General features: G+C 56.6%; 3 protein-coding genes across 6 annotated transcripts in view; all 3 read left to right on the top strand.

Moving 5' to 3' along the window:
• The window catches only part of LOC311213819 (histone deacetylase 8), a 28,665-nt gene extending 13,860 nt beyond the window's left edge, over nucleotides 1-14,805 (top strand). For 2 of the 4 annotated variants that reach the window (XM_084294071.1, XM_084294070.1), the window contains one exon: nucleotides 70-840. In XM_084294071.1, coding sequence (XP_084150197.1) covers nucleotides 70-243 — 174 coding nt within the window. In that variant the 3' untranslated portion in view covers nucleotides 244-840. Of the gene's footprint in view, nucleotides 1-69; nucleotides 841-1,044; nucleotides 1,168-1,291; nucleotides 1,345-2,309; nucleotides 2,441-3,237; nucleotides 3,380-5,929; nucleotides 6,043-7,016; nucleotides 7,095-7,491; nucleotides 7,601-9,589; nucleotides 9,763-10,408; nucleotides 10,504-12,966; nucleotides 13,073-14,399 lie in introns of those variants that run through there. The other 2 variants (XM_084294072.1, XM_084294073.1) reach the window with 2 other exon arrangements.
• Nucleotides 14,806-16,044: 1,239 nt separating this feature from the next.
• On the top strand, nucleotides 16,045-19,025 carry RPS4X (ribosomal protein S4 X-linked). Its single transcript, XM_084294120.1, has 7 exons — nucleotides 16,045-16,087; nucleotides 16,304-16,381; nucleotides 16,824-17,004; nucleotides 17,215-17,312; nucleotides 17,841-18,012; nucleotides 18,365-18,522; nucleotides 18,865-19,025. The coding sequence occupies exons 1-7, from the start codon at nucleotides 16,085-16,087 to the stop codon at nucleotides 18,964-18,966; spliced, it is 792 nt and encodes a 263-aa protein (XP_084150246.1). The 5' UTR covers nucleotides 16,045-16,084; the 3' UTR covers nucleotides 18,967-19,025.
• A 1,390-nt stretch (nucleotides 19,026-20,415) lies between these two features.
• On the top strand, nucleotides 20,416-23,719 carry LOC311213845 (hepatic and glial cell adhesion molecule-like). The gene is made up of 6 exons (XM_084294122.1): nucleotides 20,416-20,542; nucleotides 21,084-21,413; nucleotides 21,520-21,789; nucleotides 22,029-22,088; nucleotides 22,672-22,720; nucleotides 23,426-23,719. Exons 1-6 carry the CDS (start codon nucleotides 20,470-20,472, stop codon nucleotides 23,427-23,429), a joined length of 786 nt encoding a protein of 261 aa, XP_084150248.1. The 5' UTR covers nucleotides 20,416-20,469; the 3' UTR covers nucleotides 23,430-23,719.
• The last annotated feature ends 1,854 nt before the right edge of the window (nucleotides 23,720-25,573 follow it).

Here is a 25,573-nt window from a genome sequence, read left to right as displayed (position 1 = left end):
GGGTGCCAGCTGGTGGCTGGCAGCGCGTTCCTAACGCTGCCTTTCCCATTTCCCTCGTCCCAAATCCAGAAAGCCCTGGGCGCTGATGATGACATGCTGGAGAGGGATCCCACGACGGGCATCTGCAGCCTGCTGTACGACAGCGCGCCGAGCGGCCGCTTCGGCACCATGACCTACCTCTCCAAATCGGTGGCCCTCTACGTCTACGAGTTCCTGCCCGGCGACGGCTGCGCCATGCAGTAGATCTCACCGCTCTTGTCCCCGGCCTGCAGGCTCGGCGGGAGGGTTTTTGGGGGACGACGGACCTTCGGGCTGGGTTTGCAGGCAGACAGCCTCGCGCCAGGAGAGCGGCACCAGCAGGGAAGGGCTGAGCTCCTGCCAGCACCTGCCTGCCTTTCGGTACTCTCCTCAGGGCTGGCTGTGTCCGAGGGGGCTTGGAAGGACCCCCCCCTTCTTCCTGCAGCAGTTTGGAGGTTTTTAACCCGTTCTGTGCTGCTTTGTCCTCCAAATCTGCGGGGTGTAGCCTAGCTAGAGCTGGTGCTCTTCCAGCTGCTGATAGGGATAGCGCTGTTGGACTGATGGGGAGCGGGCAGCCCGTGCCCTCCCCTCACCCCTTTCCGCCCCCAAAATGCTGGGGGAAGTGTTTTCCACGTGTGTTCGCTGACCTCCGGGTCTGGTTTGCCTTAAAGCTGCTGGGGGGCCGTGCAAGCAGCCCCCTGCCCCTCAGGGCCTGCCTGGCTGTGAGCCGGCCTGGGGCCCCCCCGTGGGCCTTTTTTAACAAATGTTTTAAAAACAAACTCAAAAAAAAAAAAGAAAGCAAAAACAAACAAACAAACAAAATGCTTGTGCTGTGTGGGAATCCGCAATAAAATGTCTCCAGCACACGTGTGCCGAGTGCGATCCTCATGGGGGGGGTTGGAAATGACTGAATAATTAGGGGGAGGGAAATGATTGAATAATTAGGTGTGGGGGGAGAGAAGCAGCCATGTTCCCGTCCCAGGGCAGGGGACTACAGCTCCCAGCCTGCCTCAGGACGCGGACGGTGGCTCCGTCACCCTGCGCGGGGCCGTGGTGGCGGCGCTGATGGCGGCCGTGCCGCCGGTGGCCTACGTCTACAGCCCCGAGTACACGGCCCGCTGCGATGCCCTCTGCAAGGCGCCCCGCCGGGTCAGCGCCGGGACGGGGCAGGACGGGGGGCTTGGGGCTGCCCGCCAGCCTCGTGCTCATCCTCTCCCTCCTTTTGTTTTTTTATTTTTCTGTTTTTTAACTCCCCTTCCCCCTGGTTTTGCAGGCCAGCATGGTGCACTCGCTGATCGAGGCGTACTCGCTGCTGGAGCACATGATGTGAGTGTCGCCATGCCGCGGCCGTGGGGCACACCGAGCGTGGCCGGGGCCTGCGGGGAGCCACACGGCTCGTGGCGGTGCTGGGCTGCCACCGAGGGGATCTGCGGGGGTCTTGGGGCTCTTGGGGGAGCAGTCGGGGTATGGGGCCTGGGGCAGAGCGGCGAGAAGCCCTCTGCTGTCCTCTGGGCCCTTGGGGTTGGGTGTGGAGGGAGAGGAGAGGCTCCTCCTGCACAGCACCTCAGGATGTCCTCACACCCCTGTTGAGGGACCTCCAGGAGGTTCCCGCAGGACTTTTCCTTTGCTCTGTGTACAAATCTTTGTGTCGGTTTAGCTGGGGGTGTTTTGGTAAGGTGCCGCACAAACCGTTGTGGAGGTGAACTTGAAGGGCGTGGGGATAGAAATGCCCGGCCTGTGGGCGAACCTGCAGCGATCTTCCACTAGCCACAACCTGCACTGCATTGCCTGATTGCAGAGGGCTTCGGCACAGCCTCAGCTTTAATTGTGCAGGTTTCAAAGCACCCAGACCCGGGGACGATGCACACGGGTTGCTGAAGAGAGGCTTGGTCTCTGCTTGGGTTGCAGGCAGGGTGTGTAGGAACCGCTGCTCAGCTCCTGCCCCAGCAGACGGCTGCCCTGCCACAGCCACTGCAACTAGACCTTGCCAGGAGTTGCTCAAAGGGGAATAACAAACCTAACAGGGAAAAAAAAATATCTCAAAGTGATGTGGAGAGGTTAATGCAGGCAGCTCCTGCAGCTGGTCCTCATCGGGGTGGGCACAGCCGGCAGCACCAGGTGTGGGGAGCAGCGTGCTGCGGCTCAGCGGGGCGGCTTTCTCTCTCCAGGTGACAGTGTGGGAGGAGGAGGAGGGATTTTGTGGGTTATTTTTCAACAGCGAGCACCGAACTGTCCGAGAAGGTTCCAGCTGGGTGGTGTTTTTGACTTGCTCCCTCTCCCCTCCCTGCTAGGATAGTCAAGCCAAAGGTGGCTACCATGGAGGAGATGGCGAGCTTCCACACGGACGCTTACCTGCAGCACCTGCAGAAAGTCAGCGAGGAGGGGGATGACGACCATCCGGAGTCCGTGGAGTATGGACTGGGTGAGGACATGAGCTTTCTGGGGGAGGGCACCCAGGTATCAGGTGCCAGGTGCTCTTTGCTGGTGCCTAGGTGAAGCTGAGCTCCAGGGGCTTGCTGTGGCTTTGGTGTGGTGCTGGTCATGCTGATGCTTTCCGTGTTGCCAGCAGAGGGTACTGTCAGCCCCGTGCTGCTGCTCCATCTGGCCCCAGCTGCCAGCTTTTCCTGCTCATTTGGAGATCCTGAGGAGGGCAGCAGGCCCTGGCATGGTGCTCTTGGTGGAGAGCTGAGGAAGGGTTACCCCAGCCTGCTGTGGTGGAGGGCACGCATGAACAGCAGCCTGAAGCTGCAGCCAGGAACCAGGTTTGCACTGTTTGCACACCAGCTTGGCTTACGGCTTCATCAGTGGGCTCCTGCCTGCTGGACTTTAAGAACCTCCAGCCAGCAAGACGGCTGTGGGTACTCCTCTGACTGGGGAACCCGTGGAGTGACCCAGCACTGAGGCAGCGGTGCAAACTCTGGGCAGACCTCATGAGGCTGCCCTGCACCTGCCCTTTGCACCTCTGAAGCCGCTCTGCTTGCACTTAAGACCCTTCTGTGAACGATCCAAGCACAGGGAAGATTTTTTTTTTTTGCTTTTTTTCCTGCTTACACCCCTGAAATCCTCTGTGCGAGTCCAGCCGTGATACCTGCCGAGCGGGTGCTGCGCTTCGGTTCGTTTCTTTCTCTTTTAGCAGAAAGTTAGGGCTGCGCTTGAGGAGCGACAGCTCGGGGCGTGCTTTGCACAGAGGAAACGCCCGACGCTGGCTCTCACCCGCAGGTTACGACTGTCCGGCTACCGAGGGCATCTTTGACTACGCGGCAGCCGTGGGGGGAGCCACCATCACCGCGGCCCAGTGCCTGCTGGACGGCAAGTGCAAGGTAGCGATTAACTGGCCTGGAGGGTGGCATCACGCGAAGAAGTAAGAAAACCATCTCTCTTCCCTTGCGTTTTCTCAACTGGGTGTCTGACCCCAGCCTCCTCGCCCCCTGCTACCCCGGGAGCCCTCGGGGGAGGCTGCCCGGAGGCGGCTGTGCGGGCAGGGGGCCGAGAGGAGGCAGGGGGGAAGGAAGCGGGGCGCAGGGCAGAGGCTGCAGCGTGGCTCTGGGGCTCAAACCCACCGCCAGGGATGGTTTCCTCTCCCCTGGGAGTCAAGCAAGAATTAAGAGTCAAGCACAGCACGTTGTGGTCCACAGAGCAGGGCTGTGGAGAGGCAAGTGGTTGGTGTTGCTTCAAACTCGGGAGAGTGTGGCAAGACATCGTCCACATTGTTTGGTGTGGCTTTCTTGGCTCATTAATAAGAGGAGTGAAACGGCGCAGGCCCAAGCTCTGGTTTTTGTTTTGCTCTGCTGGCCCTGAGCTGTGGTGTCAGCAGCAGCCCTCCAGAACAGCAGGAGAGGAAGCGTCAATGTTGTCCCCAAATCCTGGGATTTTTGTAGTGCTAGAACAACTTATTTCTGTGGCTTCCTTGTTTCCCGAGGATAAATGCGTTATGTTAACTTCAATCTCCCATCTTCCAAAACATCACATCAGCAAATGCAGACGAGGGGAGTCCCAGAAGCTTGCGTAACCCGCATCCCTAACCCTAACTCCTTCTGCACAAGTGCACAGGTTTCCTTTCTTGCAGCAGCGTGGTGTTTTTTTTATTTTTTTTTTTATTTTTTTTTCTGACAGAGGAGCTCCTGTAGTTGTAACAGTGGCATGCACACTCACGCGATGGCAAGGGCTGCCCGTGGCCCTGCTGACCAGGTTCAGCTGCTGCTTCCTGGGACAGGAAGGGGTTTGGCTTGGCTGAGCTGAGTGCTCTGGCTCTTTGTGACATGGACGATTTCCTAAAATTCCTCTGCCTTCTTTTACTTTGACGGCTTAGTTCAGAAAACACCTGTAACAGCAAAGAAGTTTTTGCCTTGCTGCTGCCGCTGGGCTGAGCGGTTAGTTTTCTGCTGGCTTGTTAAAACCCTTCTGGAGCCTGTATGAAATTGGTGCCCTCGTGGCACTTTGTGGTGTCACCAAGGGTTGGGTTCCCCTTTGTGCAGTTGCATCCTGCCAGCTGCTAGCTTTGCTACTTGCTTCTCACTGCTTGGTGAGAGTGAATGGTGCTGAAGGGCAGCTCTGCAGAGCTGCAGGCACCAGGACGTTCACCAGGAATGATTCCAGGTTTCTTCCCCTTGCCCCTGCTTAACAGAGGCTGTTCTGAAACTAAAAATATTTTGGGGTGGTGGAGGGGAAGGGATTTGGCTGGGTTGTTTCAGGCTCCCAGTCACAGCCTTAAACAACTCCATGCCCCACCTGGAGCTTGCTGTCTTTGTGCTCGCTCTCAGGGCATGGCATTTGTTGGAAAGGGAGAACTCCTCAGAGTTCCTTGTGAGCTCTGAACCTGTGAAGTTTGATTCTTTGCATTGCTTCAAGTTTCTGGCTCCAGTTGCCGTGGGCTTCTCCCTTTTTCCTGGTGTTCCAGCTGTGGTTGGCTGGGTGACCCTCTGGAGGGACGTCATTTCCTCTTTTTATTTCGGTGTTGGCACTGCATTTGCTCCTCAGGCTGCAGGGTTTGGTTCCTCCTGCTCCCTCTCAGAAGGAACCAGCAGCCTTTCCTGCACGAGAGATGGAAAGGGAGAGAGCTCACCTGGCAGGTGGGCACTGGAGCTGTGCCATTATGCCTCTCTGCTGCTGGAGGACGAAGATTTTCACCTGTGGTCTTTCTCATTCAAGCCCCAGAGCCGGTCCTGGTGTGCATGCATGCAGAATAGGTGTCCTTTTGTCAAAACACCGGCTTCTGGTGGCTCTGAGGCCACCGAGCAGGGAGTGGAGCAGTGCTGCTTCCTAAGGGGCACACCTGAGGTCGTGGAGCCATTTGAGCCCGGGGAAGAGGGATCTGGGCCCACACAAGGCTTGGTGGCAGCTTGCAAAGCTGCAGGGAGCTGACATCTTTTTGCTGTGTCCCCAAGCCAGGTAAATGGACCAGTCAAGTGGTGACCGGGGACTTGACTTTGAAGCAAGTCAATCCGGGACAAGTGTCCCCACCACACCTCTGTCCTCTGTTTGGCTGCTGGCTTCTTGCTGCAGAGGAAGAGGAGGGTACAGTTGACAGCAGTTTTAATCTCAGTGGCCCTGAATTTCTATAAAACATCTTTCTTTGCTAATATTTTATTTGCTAACATCTTATTTGCACAAGAGCGAAACGGGCAGAGCTCCTGCCAAGGGCCCCGCGGGTCAGAGCCTCCCCTCAGCAGGGCCTGCTGCTGGCAAGCCCAGGTGTGAGAAGGGATCAGCGTGAGCCATCGTGAGCTGTGCTCCCTGTGCTCCCCAGCCGTGCTTTGGGCTGCTCCTGACCCACCTCTTGATCGCTGCTGGCCCTTGGCCGGGCTCCTCTTCCTAGAGGTGAAGGTGGAGGCTTGCAAAGTGCAGGTGGCAAAGCCGAGCTCGGTGGCAATTGCAGTGGTGCTGTTCAACCTCACGGCTGTTTTTTTCACAGAGATGAAGCCTCAGGCTTTTGTTACCTGAACGACGCTGTCTTGGGGATCCTGCGGCTGCGCCAGAAATTTGACCGAGTCCTTTATATTGACTTGGATTTGCATCACGGGGATGGTAAGGCCCTGCAGACTTGAGGGAAGGGATGGGGCAGTGAGGCTTCCCCTGCTGTAGCAGCCGTGGCTGTGTCCCCTTCCAGTGTGAATTCCCTTGATCCAGTTCTCCCTTGTCCTGCTCTGTGGGTTTGCCCCGTGCTGCTCATTATTTTGGTGTTATTCGAGCGTGTTGCCCTCCTGTGAGGCTCTGGGCAGCACTCTCGTGCCTAAAGCAATGAGCTGCATGAAGGGCCAGCTCCCGCTGCACTTATCCCCTCTGCCAGGGGCTCTCTGGCGAGGACTTCCCCGGGTTTGCGTGCCTGGCCCCGCAGAGCTCACGGTGCTTGATTCTCTGATGTCACCAGAGCAAAGCAGAAGCAGTCAGCAGTGCACGATGCCTTTAAAAGGACTGACTTTATAAAGCTCAAGTCAGAGAGGGCCTTGCTGAGAGTGCGCCCTGCTTCAGGGCCGTTATTGCAACACCACTTAGCATTTCCTGCTCTCCCAACGTGGGGTGTTTCGCTTTGCTCCGTTCCACCCCTGCCCCACCATTTGGTTTCTGTTAAGTTTCCCTTAACTACTCTTTCCCTGCACACCCCCGCTATTTTAATCCATATTTAAGGGAAAGAAGCGGCGTGTGGGATTGCAGAAGTGCTGGGGAAAAAGCAAGAGAGCCCAGTAGCTCTGGTTCTCATCAGAGCCACGCTCCAGCCAAAGCATCCTTGCTAGGCTCCCTCCCCAACCTGGCAGGGCACCGACCCGTTCAGTTTTGATGAGCATGAGACCAGACAAATTCATTTCAGTTGTGAACACTGCTGCGTTTGAATTTGTATCCCTGTTGCTGAAGGATGGATTTGCCAAGCCACGTCTGGGTTTCTGGGTCATTCATTTCTCCTCTGCTCACTGGCCCACGTTTATCGGGTGTGCGTTCAGACTCTGTTGCTTACGCAAATGAAAATGCTTGAAAGTTTTTTTTTCTTTTCCCTCTTCTGACAGGGGTTGAAGATGCCTTTAGCTTCACCTCAAAAGTTATGACCGTTTCTCTGCACAAGTTTTCGCCAGGATTTTTCCCAGGCAAGTTGATCTGGCGAGGTTTGTACTGATTTGGCTCGCGCATCGTTGACGAGGTCCCTGCAAAGGCACAGCCCGTCCTCACCAGCAGAAGTGTCTCTCTAAATGTTCCCCCCTTCTGACCCAGAAGAAGGAAAGAGGGGGAAACTATGCATTTGACACATCTCCCCCTTTCTGTTTGTGGCAGAGCCACTGCTGGGCTGCCCTTGAAAGCTTAATTGCAGGGTAGGGCAGACAGCTAGAAGCAGGCCCATCAAAACCTTCCCGTGTTCGTGGAGGTAAGGGAGCTTCCCCGTGGATACGCCTGGTGTTTTGCCATCACCTGAGACATGCCACACATTTCTCTTGCTGCTGAGCCTCTTCTCCCCTTTGTTAACCCCTGGGTGTTTCTGATTTTCAGGCACAGGCGATGTGACGGATGTCGGCCTGGGGAAAGGTCGCTATTACAGCGTGAACGTGCCTATTCAGGATGGCATTCAGGATGAGAAGTATTACCAGATCTGTGAAACGTGAGTCCTCTTGCTCTGATACGGTTTGCTTGGATGGGATTTTGGAGAACAGACTGCACAGATTTTGCTTATTTACTATTTTTAATTGCTGTTCTTCCTTGGATAAGGCTCGCCCCTTCCCCTGTTGCTGTTTTTGATTACAACAAACACAGATCTTAAGAGGTCTCAGAGGTTTTGTTCAAATCTTTGAGCAAGCTGAATAAACAAAGGTGTGAGTGCGAGGGTCTCTTGGCCACCGGTCAGCCTGGTGTGTTTAAGGCGAAGATGAGAAGGGAGAAGTACTTTTTAGCTGTGGAGCTAGGGCTACATGCTTCTTCTTCAAATAAATGCTCTGAACCCTGGCCATCCATCAGATATGTGCTTGGGGCTACACTAGGAGTATTTTCAAAGCTCCTTTTGTCCTTCTCTCTCTTGATTTGTGACAAACCCCACGAGCTGTTAGCCACGTCGAAAGTGGACTGCCGGGCTTGTTCACTTTTAGGCGAGGTGAGCCTGAGTGCAGGGCTGCAGGACACGGTCTCACATCTGGCTCTCAGCTGTAACAGCTGAGGGCTGAAACCACTCAGGGCTTGGAGCCCCTTCGGGTGGTCACGCTGTGTGCCTCCTGCTGCTTGTGGCTGCTTGTGCCTCGTCTTGCTGGGGGCTATGCTTCCAAAAAGCAGCACAGCTTTAGGAGCAGAAAGAGGGGTTAGGAGCCCAGTCAGGATCAGCCCATCACACATGTAACGAGTTGAAGGACATCAAAAGCTGCCGTAGGTTCCAAGCTACGTATAAATACAAGATCTGCCAAGAGATTTTGAGGTTTCGTGAGCAAAGAGGAAGAGTCCTGGCCTGGCCAGCAGGTAGGGTGGCTGACCATGCCTCCTGGAGCCGCATCTCCTCCTGACAGGGGTTTCTGCAGACTGCCCAGAGCATTTCCTTGTGTTCTGCCTCCCCTGCTGGCAGGAGGAGCCGTGCTCCTTGTGCTCAGCTTGCTGACGTGCTGCCAGCACAGGCATTCCCAGAGCAATTCCCAGGGAGACACTGTTAATAATTTGTCAATAACTACCGCGTGGAAGTGGGGGGCCAAAATCTGATTTTACTTTTTTTTTTTCTTCTGGAAAATCTGACAGGTCTTTAAAATTTTGGAGACAAAGACAGCTAGGAATGAAAAGTTTCAGAGCTGCAGTGAGGTTGGCAGCACCAGAGCTGGATGCTGAGTTTCTGTGATGTACAAGAGTTGTAGCTCACGTAGGGATGTGTCCAAGGCACATTTCCACCCAGAGTAACCTTCTGTAAACCTGGCTGCTCATGTAGTGTTTCCATCAAAAGAGGAAATGATGAAGGGTCTGTCTAATCATAAGAGTAGCTGATTTGCTTGATCGCCTTCCAAAACTGCCCGACGTAATGAATCAAACTGGTTCTGACAAGATGTGGGTGACTTTACCTGGAGATTAAATGCTAACCTTTTGAAGATTAAAAAAAGCACAACGTGTGAGAAACACGACAAATGCAGCAAAGGAAAGTAAGGAATAATCTAGAGGAATTCAGTGACATTAGCTTTGCTCCAAAGACAAAGAAAAATCTGAATTACATTAAATGGTTGTGGCAGTTTGCATAATAAAGCCACTCTTAATTATAGCTGAAAGAGGTAATTAATCAGCTAGTTTCAGCTATTAATCAGCCCACGCATGTGGTCTCAGCAGGGTCGAGTTTTCCCCAGAGGCGCCCGTGTTTCAGCAGTGAGGGCAGCCCTCAGCTCTCCGTGCTTGCAGAGCTGATGGCTTCAGCCCTGCAGGCACCTTGGTGGGGTTTCAAGTGGCTGGTGAAGTTTCTGGGGTGAGTGCTGGGTAAGGGCGAGCTCTTTGTCCCAGGGATGCATCTCCCTGGACATCAAACCATCCAGGAGATGCTTAGGAAGGCCCCTGGGGCTGGATTCCTGCCCTGTCCTCAGGGCAGCTGATGTCAGACGCCTGCTTTGATGCCCACCCCCCCAATTTCTCCCCGCAGCGTGCTGAAGGAGGTGTACGCCGCCTTCAACCCGGAGGCGGTGGTGCTGCAGCTGGGAGCTGACACCATCGCCGGGGACCCCATGTGCTCCTTCAACATGACCCCCGAGGGAGTGGGCAAGTGCCTGAAGTACGTCCTGCAGTGGCAGCTGGCGACCCTCGTGCTGGGAGGAGGTGAGTGGAAATCCCGAAGGAGTGTCCCAGCACCACAGCGTGCGGAAGCGTTCGGGGTGGAAACTGGAGGAAGAGAGGAGAAATGGTATTTGGCAAAAAAAAAAAAAAACGAGGGGAAGGAAGCTTTGGAAAATACAGTCTTCCTCTCTTGTCAAAGTGTTTTTCTCTCCTTATTTCGGTCTGCTGGGAAATTCTTTCAGAGTCTCTGGCAGGGTTGCCTTCAGCCAGGGTTTTTCCTTGTGAGGTTGTGCACAGTCACGATGGATGTGACTACTCCCATACTGCCTGTGAAACGTCATTTACTTGTAAAGCAGTCACTCGTTGTATTAATTAGCTTCGTGTTTGTCCTCTCAAGCATGACAGTGCTGAAGAGCTCACCAGCAAACGGCTGGACATGTGGATCATGCTTTATGGGCCCAAGGCTGGCATTTAAAAGCAATAGTTCCTTGTCTCTGCTGCTGCCCTTGCACTTCTGTCCCTGTTACCCATGAAAACCCCTCTGTGCTGTCAAGAGACAGATGGGCTTGTGCTGGGTCTGCAGAGGTGGCTGGAGGAGCTTCCGTGGCTTGTTCCTGCTAGTAAAATCTGCTCTTTCCCTTCTCCCCCATCTTTCCCCTTCCAAAATCGTAATTCTTGCTGGAGACAGGAGGCTACAACCTTGCCAACACGGCCCGCTGCTGGACATACTTGACTGGGGTTATCCTTGGGAGAACGCTGTCCTCGGAGATCCCTGATCACGAGGTAAGGTTTGCCAAACCCTCCCTGCTCCTTGCCCAGGAGCAGAGTCACTCCACCTAATGCGAGCAGCACCCTGGCTGCTCAGTGCTGTTTTGTTGAGAGAGGCTCCTGCAACAATAATGCACTGTCCGAGCAGCACAGTGGGTGCTTGTTCCCCAAACCTAGGGCTGTCCACAGCTTTTTGGAAGGGAGCTGAGAAGCCAGTAAAGTCAACCCTCAGGTAATTACACAGGGGGTGGGGAGGTGGAGTCACCTGCGGGCTCAAAGAGTCCTTCAGGATGTGCCAGGAAGGAGCCAGAGCTTTCTCAAGGCTCTACGTTTTAGTCTGCAGTGACTGCGGAGGAGAACTACATTCTGATTTGTCTGAGGATCTCACAGACCAGTATGCACGAGGAACTAAAGCGTATGAGTGGGTTTAAGCTGAAAATATGTCATCATGGACATTGGTGCTTGCAGATACGAGACGCTTTTTGGGAGTCGTCCTGCTTAGATGCGATCCTTTAACCAGAAACAGGTTTTAAAACTGAGGAATGAGTTGCGTGCGGGATGTCACAAGGTGCACAATGGGCTCCTGTGTGCTCTGGCTGCTCCTTCTCAAAGGAATATTTATCCTCTTCTGGGACAGCCGACGCTTGGGCTGCAGAGCTGAGCTGGCTGCGACTTCTGGCGCCACTGCTGGCCAGCCAAGTTGGGCTCCCCTTGCAGCGTAATGGTGCTTGTGATTTTTCGTTTCCGGAGACGAGATGAGCTGCTCAGGAATCACCCTCCTTGAGGAACACTCTCCTGGAGAGCAGCCCAGTCTGCCTCGTGGAGCTGTGCTGCAGCACCTGAAGAGGAACGAGCTGGAGCCAGGGAAAACGTGGGCTGCCTGGAGTGAAGCAGTCACCTGGTGTCACTGGTGCCACCGGGAGGAGAATGTGTGTGATCAAACCAAGTCCCTGCCATGCACAAGTGCATCTCGACTCTGCATCTCAGAGAAGATTTACTAAGAATCCTATCTGGGTGGTGATGTTAGCCCCAAGGCTGCTGGTGGGGATCAGGAGCGTAACTGCAGCACTTACTGGGTGCCAGGTGAAGTGGCTCAGCACGGCCAGAAAGGTCCTGGGAGAACAGAGCTGGGTGGAGCTGAGACAGGAGCAATTTAGAAATCCTCTCTGATCTGCTTTGGGTTCAGAAAGAATACGCGGAGACGCAGGAGCATGATAGGTTGTCTGATTGTTCAGAGCCTGTGGCCACGTCCTCCATCAAAGGTAGTAAAGTAATTTTGGTAATAAGAAACAGCTTCGGTACGTGAATTGAACAGTTCTGGATCTAAAACCGGACAGAAGATGGTGGCATTCATCTCATTAAGTGTGGGGCAGCAGCCTGCCTTCGGGGAACCTGCATTTCTCTCCTGTGGCATGGAGAAAGTGGCCATCGACCAAACAGAAGCAGTGAAGTGTTCAAACAGCACCAGGTGAAGGACCTCCAGGCACGGCCCTTAGGTTGGTGTACGCCTCCATTCAGCCAGCAACGGCCCAATGAGCATGACTTTTCCCCAAAACCATGGTGGGAACTTGTAGGCTACAGAGCCTGCAGGGGGCTGGGACTGGCTTGCAGCTGGAGGTGAAATTTTGGGCTGTCGTGTTCCCCCTGGATGTGCCCCCTGCAGCCACGCAGCTCGCACTGGAGCAAGGCACAAGCCGCCTGCCCTGCCTGTGTGTGCCCGTGGGTGCTTCGCAGCCAGGAAGGCCGGGTGTGATGCTTGTGCCTCTCCCAGAAGGGTGTGAGCCCCTGTCCTCTGGCAGGAGATCAAGAGCTCCATTCCTAGCCTCGTCAGTGGCTCCAGCTGCTATTTTTCATTGAAGCTTGTAATCCTGTTTTGAAATGCATTAAGCAGTTTGTGTCCACAAATACCCTTAAGCCCAGATACACGGGCTGATGCTTGCAGTTTTTTTCAGAGGATTTCCCTTATTGGTTTTAAATTTTTTTCTTGCATCTTCCCATCAGTGCTGGTCTGTGTTTGGAGCTCTTGAACCAGAACCAAGATCAACAACTTCCGAAACCGGCTGTCTTGACAAGAACATTGAAGGATCGCTTTTGTTTTCCTTCAGCTGATGCAGTTATCTGTCCCCTCCCTCCTCCTCCATCGCATTATTTCATGATGTGCTGCAGAAGGAGCATCTGAACGCCTGCTGGCCGAGGCAGATGGAGCATGTTGGCTTTGGACAGCTTTACTGGTCCATGGTGCTCGTGCGTGGTCGTGCTCCATCTTCTTGGGCGTGCTCAGGGAGACAGTTGAGGGATTATAAAGTCTTGTTAGCTTCATGTAGCTCCCCCAGAAAGCTCACATTAACAGAGTTAAATGTGCTCCCTGGAAGGAGAGGATAAGTTTTGCCTTGTTACAGACAGGTGCCCCTGGGAGCCCTCCTCCAGCCTCAGCCATCCCGGGACCCCTCTGGTGACTCTCCTCTCTTCTTCCTGCAGTTCTTCACGGAGTACGGTCCTGACTACGTGCTGGAGATCACGCCCAGCTGCAGGCCAGACCGCAATGAGCCACAGAGAATTCAAGAAATTCTCAACTTGATCAAAGGTGAGTCGTCCAGCTCAAGCTGACCCTCCTGCTTCGGGCTTAGGGGTCCTTTTAGGGAGGACTTTGGGCTCGCTGGAGTCTTCCTTGCTGACTGGAAAGGTAAACCCCATTTATTCGATTGCCCTTCATATACATGTCATGTCTAATAAAAACATCACTGGATGCTCCCCATGGGAAGGCAGGCTCAGGAGGTGCCTCTGTGAACATACAGTAAATGAGTCCTTAAATTTCCATCTCTATCAGAAGCATGGCTGCTGCTTTTCTGCTGCCTTTTCCTGGTGTCCTTCCCAGCTTTTTGGGCTCAGTGGTTTCGGGGCTTCCTAAGCTCTCGGCACTGTTGCTGGTTGCACGTTACGGATCCAGCGAGGAGCCTGTCCTCCATCCATTCCTCCATTCGTTTCCCAGCTTTATTCAGACTTTGGGTGCCAGCACACAGCGTAACAGCAAGTGTCGTGGTTGGCACGTGGAAAAAGCACTTTCTTTTGCATAAAACTTGGCGTTGGGGATTTTCACTGAGCGCTGACTTGTTGTAGGATGAGAAGCAGCCAGTAACCGGCTCCTAGGCGCCTTCCCAGTGCCGATCTGTGGTTTCACAGACCTGTGTCACTGCCACCATTTCTTTTCCAAGACGAAGCTCCTCAGCCTGCTCCATCTCTGCAAGCAGCACATCTTCACCTGGGGGTGCCCACCAGCAGTTTGATAAACCCTCAGAGCTTGCTGCAGTTGCCAAGGGTGAAATGAGAGAGATGTCTTTTAGGTGAAAGCTTCCTTTAGGTGAAAAAATAAGAGATTTTCACAGCAGGAGTTACCCGGCAATGCAAAAACATCCATGGCACGCTCAGCCCTGCAGCAAGTTTTTTCTCCGAGGCAGTGCTCAGAGTGGAGTTCCCATCCTTTGATCCCAGGGCAGCTCTGTTGCTCCAAGCAGATGGAAGCAGCTCGCAAATGAGCAGTGTCTTGTCTTGGTTTACGGGCTCCTGAGGCAATCACAGCTTAACTAGGACCCCTCTCTCTTGCTGTCAGACCTCGTCAGGGTGTCACAGCAGCAGGAAGGCATCAGCTGACGGACGCAAGGGGTACAACTTGTCTGCAACCAACATTTTGGGGGAATTCATGCCCTCCTGACCCCCTGTCAGTGTCAGACAGGGAGAGCCGTGGCTGCGTGGCACGCCCTGGCACCCCTTCTGCATTCTCCCCCCCAAAAAAACCCACCCAGGGCAGGCAGTGCTGATCAGATGAGCCCCAAGAACAGAAAATAAAGCAGTGCCATGCAGCGAGTGGGATCGGAGACAGTCGGGCTCACCCTTCTGTGCATCTTTCTCTGCAGGGAATCTGAAGCACGTGGTGTAGGAAGGCGCGGGTTTCCCCCAGAGCATTTCCCCACGGGAGGGGACACGTTTACGGGAGCGGCTGCCGGCGTTAGCGGCTGCAGAGGGGATTTGGAAGAAACTACTGTTGGTTCGTTGGTGGATTCGTTTCTCTTTTTCAAGGAAAAAAAAAAAAGAAAAGCCTGCTGCGTACCAGGGCTCGCCGTGGGCAGGAGCATGAGCCCTCTGGCCCCAGGTTTCCCGTGCCAGCAGCGCCTTCCTTGCTCCTTTCTCTTCCCTTTTTTAACATGACAGAGTTTATTCTCACTACTGGTTCTAATGTTTTTTAAAAGAGGGGCCACTGCAAGCTGTGTTTTTAACTGGTGGGCATTTTTTTCCCCTAAATAAAGTATTTGAAATACTCCAGCCCTTTTCCTTTTGTCCTGTGTCCACCCTACCGTGCCAGCACCCAAAACCCGTGGGGGGGGGGGGGATCACCTGGCCCAGGAAGTTTTTATTTGTGCAGATTCTTTTTATTTTATTTTTAAGCAACATCCGCTTGTTGTGGGAAAGCAGATTTCCTGTTTGCTTTAATTAGCTTGTGCTGGAATAAATAGCACAGATGAAGGGGTCCTAGGCGGCCGGGCTTTTGTTTCAGTCTCTTGTTTTTCCCAGCTACAAAGAGCAGGAACTGCGGCAGGGATGGGGGGCTGGATGCTGACGCCCCCTTGGAGCTGGCCCTGTTGGCAAATCTCTGTGAGATTTGCTCCTTTTCATAGAAAAAAAAATGGGTCGAGGCAGGAGCTGTTGTCGCCTGGCTCCCCCTCGCTGGCTGCAGGGATGGAAAAAAAAAATCAGGAAAAAGGATCTGAGCGGGGTCCCAGCTTTTATGGGGGAGGATGCTTGGGGGGGTCTAAGCGTAGATGGGGGGGACATAGGGGGGTCCCAGCCGGGATGGGGAGGGGATGTGGGGGATCCCAGCCTGGATGAGGGGGTCATAGAGGGTCTCAGCTATTTTGGGGAGGGCATGGGGCGGGGTGGGGGGATTCAAGCATGGATGGGGAAGGGACATGGGGGGGTTCCAGCCTGGATGGGGGGGACATAGGGGGATCCCAGCCTAGACAGGGGGGCACATGGGGGGCTCCAAGTGTGGATGGGGGGGCACAGGGGGAGGTCTCAGCCTGGATAGGGGGCACATGGGGGGGACAAGGGGGGCTCCCAGCCTGGATGGGGGGCACATGAGGGGCTCCCAGTCTGGATGGGGGTGGATATGGGGAGGTCTCAGCCTGGATGGGGGACACATGAGGGGCTCCCAGCCTGATTGGGGGAAACATGGGGGGGTCTCAGCCTGCATGGGGGGGACATGAGGGGATTCCAGCTTGGATGGGGGGGAGATGGGGGGCTCCCAGCCTGGATGGGGGACACATGGGGGGCTCCAAGAGTGGATGGGGGGGCACATGGGGGGCGTCCCAGCCTGGATGGGGGGCACATGGGGGGCTCCTAGCCTGGATGGGGGGGTACATAGGGGGGTCCCAGCCTGGATGGGGTCACCCAGAGACCCCCCCTTGAGGTGGGCCTCGGGCGCTGCTCGGGGTCCTCCCGGCCGCCAGGGGGCGCCCGTCAGCGAGGCGGCCGCGCCCCCCTCCCCCCCTCCCTCATCCTCCCCCCGCCGCCTTCCCCGCCCCTTTCCCGCCCGAGCGCAGCCATGGTGAGTCCGCGGCGCCGCCGCTCCCCGCCGCCATCCGCCGCCATCCGCGGCCCGGGGCCGCCCCCGCCGCCACGGGAGACCCCGGGAGGGAGGGCGGGAGCCTGGGGAACGCTCGGGAGGGGGAATGGCGGCGGCGGGAGGCGGGATGAGGCGGCCCCGGGGGTGCGGGATGAGGAGGCCCCGAGCTGAGGCGGCCCCGGCGCGTCCCGCCCGCAGGCCCGCGGCCCCAAGAAGCACCTGAAGCGTGTGGCGGCGCCCAAGCACTGGATGCTGGACAAGCTGACCGGCGTCTTCGTGAGTAATGGGCCGGGGAGGGGTCGGGGGAGGCCGGGGGGAGGTTTCCCTGTCCCTGGGAGGGAGGTGGGGGTTGTGAGGGGGGCCTCAGGTTGCTCAGGATGGGAATTGAGGAGGTGTTTCTGCTCGGAAGGAGCATTCAGGTATTGGGACGGGCTGCTCAGGGAGGTGGGGGGGTCACCGTCCTCGGGGGTGTGCGAGAAGAGGGTGGGCACGCTTGGGGACACGGCTCGGTGGTGGTAGCGGTGGTTGGGCTGGGGATGTTGGAGGGTTTTTCCATCCCTGATGGGTTTGGGGTGGGTTTGTGGTGAGGGGAGCGCCCTATGAGGCTGTATGTGCCAGGAAAACCTCCTGCAGCTGCCCTAGGGTGTCGCTGTGAGAGTTATTGGGGTCCTGGGGCTCCCCTCTTGGGGCTCCCCTGCCCAAGACTCGTCTCCTGCAGGCGCCCCGTCCGTCGACGGGCCCTCACAAGCTGCGGGAGTGCCTCCCGCTCATCATCTTCCTGAGGAACAGGCTGAAGTACGCCCTGACCGGCGATGAGGTGAAGAAGATTTGCATGCAGAGGTTCATCAAGATCGACGGCAAAGTTCGCACGGACATCACCTACCCTGCGGGCTTCATGGGTGAGCAGGGAGGGTCGGGGCAGGCGCCTCAGGCCATGGTGGGGGGAATGTCCTGTGGGGCCAGCAGGATTTGGGGGCACGGTGCTTTTTTGGTGATAATGAGTGTCATTCAGCCGTCTTCAGGTCTATTAAGAGGTGAGCTTTGTGCTGATTGTTAGATAAAGTAGCCACTAACAGCTGCTGGTTTTCTCCTTCTCTCTCTGAAATCAGATGTCATTAGCATTGAGAAGACGGGCGAGCACTTCCGCTTGGTGTACGACACCAAGGGCCGGTTTGCCGTTCACCGCATCACAGCTGAAGAGGCCAAGGTGAGGGGCTAAAGCTTGGCGCCCGCGCGGGCCCAGCCGGGTGTTCCTGGGGGCACTGCTTCCTCCCTGGCATCTCCTGAACAGGAGCTGGCGGCTCTGAGCGCCGAGTCCTTGCCACCCCTGAGAGGATCGGGGCCTTCTGGGTTGGGGCACGAAGCCTTTGAGGGGGGAAAACCTGCTGGTGTGCCGCGAGGGCAGCTCCCAGACGGGTCTGCAGGTGCGTGCTCTGCTGCTTGCTGTGCTCGCTGTCAGCATGGGCGACGTTACCTTCACCGGGAGCTTCGCTTGTGGTGTAGGGGCAGAGCACAGGGGGCTCGGGGCTGCCTGAAGATGAGGTTAAAGGCAGCCAGAAAGCTCTGGAGGAGAGATATGGGTCTGGGAGAAGGCAGCCTCTGCTGTGTGGCCACAGGCTGCAGGGCAAAATGAGGCAAAATGCCTGGCTGTAAGATTTTGTAGGGAAACGCAGCGTTTGTAGGGAGGCTGAAGGCTGGGGTGCCTCGTCTGAGCAGCGCTGGGTTTTGTTTGCAGTACAAGCTGTGCAAGGTGAGGAAGATCTTCGTGGGCACCAAAGGAATCCCTCACCTGGTGACCCACGATGCCCGCACCATCCGCTATCCGGACCCCCTCATCAAGGTGAACGACACGATCCAGATTGACCTGGAGACTGGCAAGATCACGGATTTCATCAAGTTTGACACAGGTGGGTCTCGAATTCCCTGCAAAAACACTGGGCTCTTGGAGAGCAAAGAGCACTGTGAGGGTGAAACACAACCATCAGGGATCTTTGACCTGAAGCAGGTGCTCAAGGCTGGCTCCGTGTTGTGCAGGGAATGTGTTGGGGAATATTTTGGGACCGCAGAGCTGTTGGGCTCCTCGAGCTGTGCCGGGGTTCCTGGGGGATGATGGTGTGGGATGTCGTGAGGTGCCTGGCTGCTCTGCGGGCTGCCCCGTGGGCTGTGCGGCTCTGTCCCTGCCCTCCTCCTCCCGGCAGAAGGGCTTCAGCTCAGCACCCGGCACGAGCTCTTGTCACAGCCGCCTCCCCCCCGCCCTAGGTAACCTGTGCATGGTGACTGGTGGCGCCAACTTGGGCCGTATCGGGGTGATCACCAACCGGGAGAGGCACCCCGGCTCGTTCGACGTGGTTCACGTGAAGGACGCCAACGGCAACAGCTTTGCCACCAGGCTCTCGAACATTTTTGTGATTGGCAAGGTAAGCGAGCACGGGCTGGAGGTGGGTGGGCCCTCTTCTGTTTTTGGGGGGCTGTGGGCTGAAGCCGGGAGTCGTGGGCACACGGAGCAAAGCTCCAGCTCTGCTCCCGTGGTTCTGACAGCTTCGGGCTGACCGCTTTGGGATGGGAAAGCGCAAATAAACTCGGAAGGGGTGGCTGGGGATGTTTTCAGGAGGGAGCCCCATGAGATGTGGAAGAAAGAGGCCTGACCGTACGCCACGGCTTCCTCGGGGTCTCCTGCTGGGTGAATTCCATCCCCGCGGGGGCTGGCTCGTGCTGCGGTCTGTGCTTCTCGGTGTGACGTGACTTCTGCTTCGCTGCAGGGCAACAAGCCGTGGATCTCCCTGCCCCGTGGAAAGGGCATCCGGCTGACCATCGCCGAGGAGAGAGACAAGAGACTGGCGGCCAAGCAGAGCAGCGGGTAACCTGCTGCTTGGCCAGCTGCGGTCCTTCCCGGATGTCCAATTAAACGTTTAATTACCAAGCTGGCTGCTGCTGGTGTGGCCCCGACCACGGCTGGGGGACGAGAGCGTGCGCTCAGCCGGGATGGGGATGTCGTGAGGCTGGGCAGCGCTGGCTGCAGGAGCATCCTCGTGGCTGCAGGGCCAGAGCACAGCGGTGTGTGGGGGGACCAGGACAGCCTCGAGCCCCTCCTGTTGCCTCTGGGCTCTTCCACCTTCCCCACGTGCAGCCCTTCCGGGCTCAAAAGCTCCTGTTTTGGGCTTACAGTCCAGGGGCTGCCTCTTTATCGGCCGTAGCTGAGCTCCTGGGTTCTGCCAGCTCGCTTCCCCTCTCCTGGATGACTTGATGAGCTGGGAACTCCCCCTTTGAAGGTTTTTGTCAGACAACCATTCCTCCTCGATTCCTCCAACTGATATATTCAGCCCCAGTTCTCCCTGAACTGATAGCAGGTTCCCTCCCGTGGCTCCTGTGCTCGTTTCTTCCCTTTTTTTTTCCAGATTCAGCCCTGAGGGAGTGGGAAAAAGTAGGTGAGGGTGAGAGGTTCCTGCCTGACCCCTCAAGCCCCCTCTACACACTGCTTACACCCCCGTGTCCCTGCATCCCTCTGGTGGGTTGGGGCAGTGGGAAAACACTCGATCCTGGGGGCGTTCAGTGCTGCGTGCTACAAAATTTGCAGCGGGGCTCTCCTTTTGGAGATTTCTGTGTATTTTTGCATCACCTCAGGGCCCTGCCCCTGTCCTTCTGTGCCTCCCCCAGGGCTCTGCCCTGCCTCACCTGCCCTGCGGGGGGGTGGGTGCTCAGCATGGCGTGGACCCTGCTCTCCCTGCACCCCCCAACGCTGGGGGCATGAGAAATGGAGGTGGAAAAAACACCGAGTGGTGGTCCCACAGCCCGGAGTGGTGAAGGTTTCTCTTGAACTCCTAACTCTGCTTTCACCTCTGCCCGGTTGGCAGCAGGTTACACGTGGTTATTGGTGTAGCTCTGATTTCCCGCGAGGGGTTTAGCGGGGGGAAAATGTGCCAGGAAAATCTGGTGTGCTGGGAGAAACTGGTGCACCTTTTGGGGGAATTGAGCTCTTGGGGGGCCACAATGCCTTAAGACATCGCAGCTCTTCACATGTGGAGCTTCTGCCCGGGCAGCAGGGCTGGAGGAGGAGACGTGGCTTCACATACAGATGTTTAACAGCCTAAAGATGTTAAATAACGGTCTGTAAGACAGATCTCTAAGGCACACGACGTTATATCCAGCCTGGGCTGCTTTTGCAGCTGCAGAGCTCCTGGGCACCCCGAGCCTGCTGCACCCCACAGCCCCCGGCCTTGTGGTGCGTGCCGTGCCCGGTGTCCTGGTGCCCCGTGCCGAGCCCAGCCGCGTGTCGGGGCCTGAGTGACGGCGACAGGAGGCGGTGGCACCCGGTGCCGATCCCGGTCCCAGCCCTGCTGCAGGCCGCGCTGCGCCCCAGGTCTGCCATGCTCGCCCTTCCCCTCCTCGTCCTCCTGGCCTCCACCGGGACAGGCCCAGCGGCCGGCCTGGCTGTCATAGGCAAGTCCTGGGGCTGGGGGCGGTGGCGGTGGTGGTGGTGCTGGGCAGGGTGGTGCAGGCTCCCCCCTCCACCATGGAGCTTCTCCTGGCTGCTTTTCCCACCCCAAAGCCCCTGCTGCGTGCTCGCAGCCTCGATAACAACTTTCAAAATGTTTTGGGGAGCAAATGGGTGGTTGGGAGGGGGCTGCCCTGGCTCCAGTTGCGACTCCCTGGGGCTCCTTTGCTTCCAAGCCCCCCCCATAGAGCAGGGCCAGGAGCAGGCGGCTCTCTCAGCCGTACCCGCGCGTGGAAACTCCTCAGGCAGAAGCCGGCTGCGAAGCGAAGCGGTGCAGGCATTCAGGGAGATGAAGGCAGTGCCTCCCCAGCCTCCTGCTTCTCCGTGGTGCTGCTTAAAGCCCCACCACGAGCCCCCCCCCCAAAATAATCCCGTCCCCAGCACCGCCGCTTGCGCAGGAGCCGAGCCAGGGCGGCTCTCCCTGCCCAGCTGCCTGCTGGATGCCGGTGCATCCCGCTAGCCCCGCGCTGCGTTCCTCCCTTCCAGCCCGCACGCTCTTCCCGTGCTACTCTGCCGACCTCAAGCCGGTGTCCGAGGTCCTGGTCTCGGCCAGGGGCTGCACTGTGCTCTTCAGCGTCGAGCCGAGGGCAGCCGGCACCACGGCGTCCTGGGAGTACGAGTCCGGCGCGCGCAAGGAGCTCATCGCCACGTTCGTTCCCAACAAGTCGGCCGAGATCTCCCGCGCCTACGTGGGCCACGCCAGGCTCAGCGAGATGGACTTCTCGCTGCAGCTGGTGCTGCGCTGGTGGGACGGGGGGTTCTACCGCTTCCGCTCCGAGTCGGAGGCCACGGGCTGGTTGGAGCTGCGCGTGGTCGGTGAGTGCCAAACCCTGCGCCGCAGCCGGGGAGCTGGAGCTGCTGCCCGGGTGCTGGCACCCTCGAGGCGGGGGTGTCAGTGCCGACGGGTGCTCCATCTGCGCAGAGCCGCTCTCCGAGCCAGAAATCCTGGGCAACTCGTTTGTGGAGGTGGGAGGCGACACCAAGCTGTACTGCAACGTGCTGGAGGGGCAGGTGGACTTGTACCGGTGGAAGAAGAACGGAGAGCTGCTGATGGAGAGCAACGGCCTCCAGTTCATCCACAACAACACGCTGGAGATCCACCGAGCCCTGATGAATGACACCGGCTATTACACATGCATAGTCAGCAACGCGGTCAGCCACAACGAAACCTCCTTCCTGCTGCGCGTCCACAGTAAGTGGGGTTTTCTTCCCCGGGCACGGGAATGGAAAGCTGGGGAATGGCCCCAAAATGTTCGCTCTGGTGCCGTTCCCGGAGGTCTTGTGGCTTCCCAGCACAGTCTGAGACGAGGAGAGGGAACAGCAGAGCTCCACTGAGGACTTGTGTCCTCATGTCCTTGTGCCACACTACCTGTTAGCAGGAGTTTTTTTTTCTCTGTGGGGGCAAAATTCTGGGATTTGCTTCTTTTTCAGGCAACAACAAGGCATTTTTACCCATCATCCTGGTGTTCATTAGCATTGGCTTGCTGGCAGGTGAGTGCTGGGACCAGCTTCCCCTGGCATTTTTGGCTCTGCTGCACCACCGATGGGCTCTGTGGCAGGCACCGCGCGCTGCCTCGCCCCCTCCTGCCCCAGCCTCAGGGGCAGAGTTTGCTCTGAGCAGGCTTCCCACACCCAGAGCAGGATGCAGATCCTCTTGCTGTCCCTGCCCGGGTCAGTCCCACGGATGCTTCTGGACCCCTCATATCCCTACTGGGGTGGGAGCAGTTTTGCCCCCCAGTGCAGCCCACTGGGGTTTTCTGCCTGCAGAAGGCAAGCGCGCGGCCTTGCCCCGTGGCCTTGCTTCTCTTCCTTGTTTGGAGCGCTTTTTCCAAGCTAATCCATCTCCAGGATGACAGCAGTTTGACTGCGCAGATTGCTGGCTACAAATCGGGAGGGGAAAAAAAAAAAAAAAAAGCAGGGATGCACCCAAGTTGGGGCCCAAGGAGAGAGTCTGGTGGCTTAAAATAGGAAGCTCTGTGCGAGTGGTGAAAAAGCCTCCAGGCTTGAGGCTCCTTGCCACGCGTTGAGCATCTTCATCCCTGGGGTGTTTAACAGAGGCAATGTTTGTCCTCAGGGATCTTCGTCTGGTGCAGGTTGAGGAGCAGCCGAGACGATAGCTCCAGGTAAGAAGCCTTCATCCCCGTGTGCTGTGCTTGGGTGTTGAGGGATGCTGGAGCTTTTCTGGGCTGGCCTGGAGTCATTCCTGGTGTCTTCTGCTGCAGAAGCAGCCCAAAAATCAGAGCAGAGCAGGGTCTCTCCCAGAGGAGGAACACTCAGCGTCCCCAAAGCGCCTCTGCGGCTCAGACGCTCGCTTCCAGTAAAGTTTTCCAGATTGGTTCATCAATCTGGCAGCCTCTGGGGTGGAGCAGACGGGGATGGCGCGCAGACCTGAAACGTGCTCCTTAGTGTTTACAGAGTTGTTGTTTGTTTGTTTTAAATTCCCCAAAGTGCTCGAGAGGCTGCTGGGAAACGTGTGGTTTTGCAGCCTCCCCGAGGCTTGCTCGCTCTCAGGTGACCCGTGCAAGCAGCAGGGTGTTAACAGAAGGAGGGCGAGGACCGGGATACGGTGCCCCAAGGACGGGAAACCCCATCCCGAGTCAAAAATAACAGCTCTGAGCTGTCTGGCAGCCCCAGCTGGCTGAGCCCGTCCCCAGCAGCTCCGCAGGTTGGGCAGTTTGGGGGCCCCGTGCTCGCTCCTCTGCGCTGGTGGCTTGGGGACCTCTCCCTGCTGGAAGCTTCAAGGAGAGAGATGGGGGGCTTCAGGCTGTGCGTTCTTCGCTGTTCTGTTCCTGCAGGTGGTTTTTTTATCTTCTGTTTGTGATTTTCAGGTAGTTTCTGACAATTTAGCACTGGAAAAGCCAGAGGTTGCATTGTCCTCAGCATTATCCCTATGGAGATACCGCTTGGGAGAGTGGAAGCTCATCCAGGAGAGGGTGAAATCATGCCCCACGGTGGGAGTGATTGCTATGCTTGCAAGCGTTCAGGGAAGCCAAATGTTACAGAAAAAAATACATTTTTGAACTGTTACAGAAAAAAATATATTTTTGAACTGTTTTGAGTGTCTACAAATCATTTGAGGAAACTAGTTTTTCATGTCTCTTGCTACAAATAAAAGCACACACGTTCCCCCTCTTACAGTGGCGTGGTCTCTGGCTATGGGAAATAAACCCCGTGCAGTTCCCAAAACCCACAGCAGGGACGGGATGCGGGCAGGAGGGGGAGCCAGAGGATCAGGAGAGGAACGGGGGATGATGACAAAAATGTGTCTGGCTGGCCAGGGCTGCCCTGCGCTCAGAGCAAAGAATTTCTTCCTTGTACCTCATCTAACCCTAACCTCTTTTAGTCTTAAGTCATTCCCCCTGTGTCCTATCCAGCCAGAAAGATCTTGGTTCCTTACCTAGTTTAGTTCTGCCGCCTCTGACGGTGCTTTTCCCACCGCTGGTGCCCTTGTTGGCCTGCAGAGCCCCCCCAGACCCCTTGAAAGGGGACGCGTGCTGCCCCTGTCCTCTCTCGGACCACGTAACCTCACCGGGAGGGTGCTGCGGGCACCTCCGAGCACCACGGCTTGGTGCGTCCCAGGCGGGGGCTAAGGCAAGCAGAAAAGCTTTTCTGCTCTTCTCTCAAGTGGCACGAGGCTGAGCCCTTGTCAGCGCCTGGGTCCTGGCCCCACGAGCTCCTGCCCTGGCCTGGAGGAGGCATCTTGGCAAGCTGTGCTCCGGCCTGGCTGGGACAGGGGCTTTCCTTGCCCCGGGGATGCGCTTTCCCTTGGGACGGGATTTGTTGCAACCCAGGGCACTGCTCAGCTTTAGTTTGGTCTGTAAAGCAGTCTGCCCTGGCCCGCACCCCCTCGAGAAACCTGGTCCAGAGCTGGCCAAGGCAGGATCTGGCCCCAGAGCTGGGGCCCAGATAGCACTGAGCTATCCTGTGCTTGAGGAGACACAGCGGGGACACCAGCAGAGGATCCAAATGGAATCCTTCTATTGCTGCGGCTCTAGCAAAGCAAAGAAAAAGGTGAGTGTAGGATTTCTTTTTTTATTATTTATTTAATTTTTTCATGTTTGAATATTTCTCATCTGATACCAGGGGGGACAGCAAAGGACCTTCAGCTGAACCCAAAAGTCTACAGCCCACAAAGGATGGAAACCACTGACAGCTGTGGTGTGACCACAAGGTCAGTTAAGAGCCTGTGCAAGGGAAATCAGCACAGGCTAGGTCATAGATGCTTTTAAGTCTATATAAAAAAATCCCACCACTAAGGTGATAGAGCTGTCGAGACTGATGGCACCACGGTTCTAGGCAGAAAGACACCTTAAAAAGGGACATGCCAAGGAAACAGCAAGGAAGCAGTGCAGGAAGGAAACACCCTCAGAAGCTCTGCTGGAAGCCAAATACACAAGCCTTTCATACAAAAACCCCATCGACCTGGTCAGTGTTACTCTCATGCCATCCTCTGTGGCAATCAGTAGCAGCAATGCATTGCAATTGAGACAGCTGGACCAGACCCCTCAAAAGAGTCTAGGGACATTGGGAAAATATGACGGGGTTGCTGTGCTCACTCCCAAACATCGGCCAAGGGCTGGACCCAGCACAGACGTTCATGGAGCTCCTGCTCCCTGCTCGTGCTCCTGTGCAAGTGGTGCTGGTCCCTGGGTGGCCCGTGAGGGGGGATACCTGCAGGATGGCCGTGCCAGCTGGAGAGCTGCATCCCGTGGGCATCCCACCACCGGGGATGCAAGGGATGCATTTTGCTGAGAGCCAGAGGAGGTGCGTGAGGAAGTGGTGGTGGGGCAGGGTGGGCTGCGAGTGCTGTGCTGCAAGGGGAGGGAATCTGCCACTGATCTGCTGACCCCTCTGCAGGGCGAAACCTGGGCTTCGTCCTGGAAATCCCACAGGATGCAGTCACTGGCACCGTGGGGCAGTCCGTGCTCCTGCCCGTCTCCTACAGATTCAACAGCACCCCTCACTTTCCGATGTCT

This window comes from Netta rufina (genome assembly GCF_964035555.1).
Source record: "Netta rufina genome assembly, chromosome: 12".
NCBI classification, from domain to species: Eukaryota; Metazoa; Chordata; class Aves; order Anseriformes; family Anatidae; genus Netta; species Netta rufina.
Note: the sequence above shows the minus strand (reverse complement) of the source record. Positions and strands in the feature narration are given on the sequence as shown.